Below are 6,672 nucleotides of genomic sequence, written 5' to 3' on the forward strand. Positions count from 1 at the left end.
TAATCCCAATTCTTAGCTTAAGTATGTAATCATGTTTATAATATTTTTAGTATAAGTTTCAAAACATGTCTATGTTAACCAAATATTTCAAATTTCATTCATTCATTATTTTTAACTGAAACTATGGGCTAATATGAAATAAAATAATGATATAATAAATTACAAAAAAAAAAAATCAAAGTTAAAGGATAAAGGTTAAGGTCTAAGAGGAATTACCTTTTAATAAATTATAAAAGAGATATAGTGTATTCATTTTATAAAATAAGCTTTCGATTATTTTTGTTCCTATTCCCTATTCCAGTTCCAACTAAGAGGTTTTTTCCTAAATTTTGCGAAAAAAGAGTTGATACTTTATTTTGAGAGTTTATTTGTAATCTATTAATTATATAACAATAAATTAACCTACATCTGATTTGTTAACAAGTTTCTACCTAGTAAATTTGATTATTTAATATTCAATTTATTATAATCATTTCTCTAGTGAGTAGGTTACGTATACTCTATTCCAACCATAACAGGAAAAAAGCAAAATAATCATTATTTGACAGCAAATTGACGCGATACCATTGGTCGAGAGCTTGATTAACCTATGATATTCACTATGGATTTGCGATAAAATGGCGCTTTGAACGTCGACGAAACTGTTATCAGAATTTCGGAAGTAAAATTAAAGTAGAAGTAAATGGTTAAGTGCATTAGTGTTGAATTATAAATAAAGATATATTAATCATAAACTCTTAGTAGTGCACAACATAGCTGAGTTATTAGCAAATCGCATGAAATAAGTAAATCTAAGGTTTGTGTATCTTTTTTCTTACTTCCATTGAAATAGTCTATACGACATTACAGTGTTTTTTTTTTTAAATATGAGAATATTAAGAAATTGCAGACTACAGTAGTGTAAAGATAAAAAAAAATCGGTCGGCACAATAAATTATTAAAAAAAAAAGATTATTATAAATTTATATTTGTTTAAACTACTTTTTTTGGGTATTTTTTGGCTCTAGCCACGATGGTTTATTTAGGGTAATATTTACGTACGACAACATAGATAATATATGTTGAAACAACGTTTCAGCCAAGATGAAAATCTTAAATACCGTAATATTCGAATTGAAATACGAGTTACTGTTGAGGATATATTATACAGTATGAAAGAAATTTTTATATCCTATTTCGAAATAGAAGTAATAAACACCTACATTTGTTATGCACTCAAGAAAAAAAATATTGACACAAAAATACATCAATCATTGTTAAAGTCTCGAAAAATATGGTGGGTGGTCAAGGTTAACGAAGGCAGCACTGCCCATTGCAACTTCCAATCGATATGTCTAAGGGTTATCCTAACAAAACAAGACGCCCAATGCTTCCCACGTATTATAAAGCATCACGCACTTTTTAAATATTTTTTGCATAACACGGTCCAATTGTTTGTCTTCTTGGCATGTAATGAAAATAATTTATTCACAATCCTAGAATACTGCGGTCATAATTTTGCCAGAGGTGGAAACAACTTGAAATTTTTTAATGGGCAAAGATGGTCGTGTTCGCGTCATACCTTGTCTCTTCTTTAAAGAAGATCAAGTTTGATCGTGGGTTCACGCCAAAGGTTTATGAAAATTTTATATTATTTAAAGATTATTTTGTGGAATTTATAAATGCATTCATCTTTATTAGCATACCTTACTTATCGAGAGATATCTAAAAGAGGCTCGTAAAAAAAATGGCTACTCTGTTAAATTTATATATCAAGAGCATGCTTAAATATCAAGCAATTGCTAAAATAAAATAACGCACTTCTGTCTGCTCTGTTACGTTGTCATATTAGAAGTTGGCAAATACCTACAATCGATTATAAGAAAAATAAATCTCCTTCCAAATGTTGGCATGAACAGAAATATGTATCCAAGGTTGTACCAAATCTTAAAAAAATGTCAATGTTTAACACCAATTCCTATAGAAAGATTTACTTTTTTTAGTATTGGCAAATAATATTCGAAAGCCAAAACTAGTTGGAAAATGTTGATTTAAAATTTCAACATGTAAGCAATTTTGTAAAAGTTGTTATATTTAATAATCTTTTCAAAACGTCCTCCATAACCATGTCCTATTTTTACGTAATCTTAACGTTGTTAAAAAGCTTTTACAATTCTCATAGTCGTTTGTCTCAACAAGGACTGATAATACTCGATCTTCAGAGATTGTAAGCTCAATCTCTTTGTATTAAAAATATACCAATAATATGATATCATCTCACATCATTTGAAGTAAGCAGGACAATGTACTATGCAGAACTCTACTTTGCAGAATAAATTAAACATTCAAACTCAAGAATTTTGTTTGTCCTGCCCAACTTTAACTACTTACAAGCCAATCTATAAACAGTACTCTCATTGTGGCTCCACAACAGCCAACGTCGGCCGAACATGCTGGCCCAACGTGTACTTGAGGCTTAATACTCACGCTAGGAGTCCATCGACAACTCACAAGACGTCATTATCACAAGTATATTTTATGGGTAGGTATTTTGCAAACAATACATGAATACACAATATTTAGTTGAACAGAAATAATTATAAAGTAATCAATTTATCATAAAAAACATTTTATGTAGACAACTTTACATTTATAAAATGAACTATAATCCGTCTTAATTCTAAATATAAAATCATTATGTTTTTTATAATTTAGCTGAAGTTCAGTTTGTAATAATTGCTGTTTTATTTCAATAGTTTTGCTATATATAGCTTTTAATAATATATATGCAGTGATAGTAGGGAATTAAACATTTGGCTACTACTACACAAGAAGAACACGAAAAGTTATACCTACTCCAAAATTTAGAAACATATTTAATGTTGTGAATGGACGTATGAATTATGTACTTTCTGTTATTTAAAAAGATTGTAAATATTTAGCAAAGCTAAAGGCTCTTTCCTAGCAACACTTCGGCTCAAGTATTGATCGCGTCGTACAAGTTATTACTTCGGTAATCGGTATTCGTGTTTACATAGAAACAATTACATAATACAGATTAATTGATTTTACTTGTATATTTTGTGAAAGATAGGTGTGGTATAAGCAGCAGTAGGAGTTTTCAAATTCATAATACAATATTTAAATAATGGTTTAGACCTGATTATTTTAGTTGCCGCTTTATTCCTAATAATTAACCTTAGTATATTGTTTTAGAATAAAGTAAAATGAATACCTACTTGGGCTAAGCGTAATAACTCTCGAGGATATCGATTACAATTATAATATTTAGCTTGGCGAAGTATACCGGTAACTGCCTACGTTGTTATTAATGTTTTTATTTTGTGGCGTTTAAGAACTATGTATTTATAAGCTTTGGTGTTATAAACTATATCTATTTATGTATGTAAATGCGATATGCATTATATAAGCCTTATATTCTCTACAAGCGGCGAATTATTATTATTTTTGATTTAATAATATTTTTTATTTGATTATATTTTATTTTGAAATGTTGTTTGGCTGTTTTAGGCATGTATTAAATATATTTTAAAAGAAACCTTGGTTAAAAATTGCATTATTTTTACATCCTCGTACTTTTAATTTTTCTTTAGACGTTTTTGAAATATATATTGTTATGTGCCTGGTAAAAAAAAAAACATTATTTATGATTAAGTTACATTTTTCTATTAGCTGGCTTAGTAGTGTTATTAAATGTTGTGTAAGTTCCCTAAAAGCTATCAAATAGTTTAAGTTTTTAAATATTACTTCTGTAAGAATCATGTTGAATCATGTTGTTTTTGAAAATATTTGGTAGCTAACTAAATCTAAATGTATTCTCTTTCTTGTATTTTTATACGTTAAAATGTGTTTGATAATCTCTTTAATACGCTGTTTATTTACTCTAGACTAAAATGGAAGAAATCGAAAGCCTAGTAGCAGACCTAACAATAAAGTCTGTCAAGATGGATAAAACTTATTTAGTAGAAGTAACCTATATTTTAGATCCATTCGACTTTTTCGTTCGTCCGATGAAGTACAGACCACTCATCCACGAGTGGGAGTCCACTGAACCTAAAACAAAGACAACAATATTCAGTATACATGATATGGTAATATTTAATTACGGTTATTCATGTGGAGCTCGTAAGTACATGAGAGGAAAAATAATTCGTATATCACACATTGAGTATTACCTAGTGTTCGATGTATTTGCAATTGATTACGGTTTTACCGAAAAATTAATCCCGATTGAAAATGTATGGGAATGCTCACATGAATTGAAAAATACGCCAGCACTGGCTTTTGACTGCCAGCTTGCTAATTGTTACCCCATAGATCACACCAATGGTTTCACATCGGAAGCAATTCATGCTTTTAAATATTATGCTGGAAACGAACCTCTTAGAATGAAAATTTTAGGCAAGAAACCGCATAAGATTCTGGTTGAGTTAGTAAATTCTACTCCAGAAAGCATAGCAACATTGCTAGCTATAAGCGGATTTTCAATATTAGGTTTCTTTTGCGACCCAATAGTTTGGAATCCGATAGTTGGGTGTAAAATAATGTATTTCGATTTTAAAAAACTCACGATTGGTGAAACCCTACATGTTAGGGTGCTATCGGGTGATTCGTTGAATGAATTCCATGTTGCTAGTGTTAGCGACTACAATAATCACCTCAAAGAAATTGATATCATAACATTTTACGCAAGAAGAGAATTCTCGCTGTCGCCTGAGCATTTGATTGAGGGAACATTAGTCTCTGTGAAAATTGAAAACAGAAATATATACGAAAGAGCTTTTATAAAGAAAGTGACGAAACTCGAAGAAACTGCTATTGTTCAACTCGTGGATTGGGGAAGAGATGAAGAGTTTCATATAGGAAAAATGAAATATATGTCCGCACAGTGTCTGAGGACACCGGTACTCTCGATTTATTGCAAATCTGAAGAGAATCAGGCTTGGGATAATGGATACGATAGTTTTTTAACACCTGGATTTGAATTTGATATAACAATTAAAAGCCTCGGGCATCAGTTCGAATGTCCTAACACAGTTGACATTTCCCCAGCGGTAGAATCTGACGATGATGATGGTGGGGCCAGAGCCTTACCAATTAATTTTAATGAATAAATTTTTAAGCATTATTTAATTTAGAGTAAAACACTTGAGCCAGTGCACAATATTTTTAATCAGTTTAACAAATGTTATCCAATTTTTGGATTACGAAACCGTATTGTTAAAATGTAATGTAAAAAATAAATTAAAATAATGGAAAAGCTTGTATATTTCAGAAAAAATGTTTTAGAACAATTTCATTTATTAATTTTTGTGATATGATATCAATAGAATTTAATTACATCTATAATCGCAAAATTTTAACCAGTGTTTGTATATTAATACACGTATGAAAATGTGAAATAACTGAATAAAACCTGAAATAAATTGAGGTAAACTGTAGCGTATTGTAAATTAATGAAAACCCAATTTCAAAACAAATTACTATAAAATCGCTTTCTAAATATTTATTAAAAGTTAACATGTTTCAAATTAAAGGTTTTTAAATATCATATATTATTACTAGTATGAGCATACTTAATAATGAAATCAATGCGAAATTAATTTTAACCATTTTTGCCAAAAATCCAACAATATCAACACTTTTTATATAATATTTATATGTTTGTAGACAAAATAATTATAAAGTAAAATCTTCACTTCTCCGTCCACAGATTCGTTATTCATTTTCTATATGTTTTTTTGTTGCGAATGTTGTATTTTGTTATTATGACATTAATGAAACTTATTTGATTTTAGCTTAAAAAGTTTTGGAGCCCCTCCATAGTAGGTACAAATAATTGGCATACCACTAGCCTAAATTAAATTTAATATTACTTAATACTGCTAAGAAGGTAAATGTTTTTCTGATTAAAGTTTTAGATTTAGTTGATTTCTCACTTTTTTAGTTAGTGCTCAAAAGATAAAAGCCAGGTCAAGTTGGGGAAATACAGATGCTTAATAAAAAAATCTGACATTTCGTTAAAGCGTACTAAGAACTTTGGTTTAATCTTATTATTTCCATATAAATGTAATGTAGCAAACTATCCGATTGTCATCTCAGCGCCCGGAAAGGGCAACGTGGGATGTCTTATGCACGTGAGTTTAAGTAGCGTGCTGTGCGACCCTCCCTCCCAAAAAGGGTTTTTAGGGTACCTTTGGGAGCGCTTCACCGCTGCTCCAAGACTCGACAATCATCGGCAAGGCGCCTGGGCATTTTGAACACCAGTACCATGGATTAAATCTGGCCTGGCGACATGCCAGTCCACAATTCTTGCTTGCTATCTTTAATGGGTACTTCTCATAATAGTTAAATTTTCAACACAAAAATTTAGTGACCAAGGAGCGCAGTAGTATGGGCGAAAACAATTGAGATATATATAATATTTATTTCGACTTAATGCTAAAAGAGTTTATCATCTTTCAATTTGATTGATATTTGCAATATGGTTCAAATCGATTTCGAATAACCGTTGTAAGAAACACCACAATTTATAAATTACCGGTTGTATAGTATTTATTTAATTTTCTACAAAATAAAATTTATAATAATGACGAAATTACTTTGCTATGAGATTTCGACAAATAAGTTACTAAATTGGCTACCAAACCCGTCTTTTGTTTTATATTATTT

General features: G+C 30.0%; 1 protein-coding gene across 2 annotated transcripts; it reads left to right on the forward strand.

Annotated features, from left to right (window-relative positions):
* The first annotated feature begins 3,036 nt into the window (after window positions 1-3,036).
* On the forward strand, window positions 3,037-5,242 carry LOC125076009. Of its 2 annotated transcripts, XM_047687929.1 has the most exons (3): window positions 3,037-3,073; window positions 3,196-3,288; window positions 3,888-5,242. In XM_047687929.1, the coding sequence occupies exon 3, from the start codon at window positions 3,894-3,896 to the stop codon at window positions 5,112-5,114; it is 1,221 nt and encodes a 406-aa protein (XP_047543885.1). In that variant the 5' UTR covers window positions 3,037-3,073; window positions 3,196-3,288; window positions 3,888-3,893; the 3' UTR covers window positions 5,115-5,242. The 2 variants fall into 2 exon arrangements, with proteins under 2 accessions (XP_047543885.1, XP_047543886.1); XM_047687930.1 differs by lacking the exons at window positions 3,037-3,073; window positions 3,196-3,288 and adding an exon at window positions 3,727-3,792.
* Window positions 5,243-6,672: the final 1,430 nt, after the last annotated feature.

This window comes from Vanessa atalanta, chromosome Z (assembly GCF_905147765.1).
Source record: "Vanessa atalanta chromosome Z, ilVanAtal1.2, whole genome shotgun sequence".
Classification (NCBI taxonomy): Eukaryota; Metazoa; Arthropoda; class Insecta; order Lepidoptera; family Nymphalidae; genus Vanessa; species Vanessa atalanta.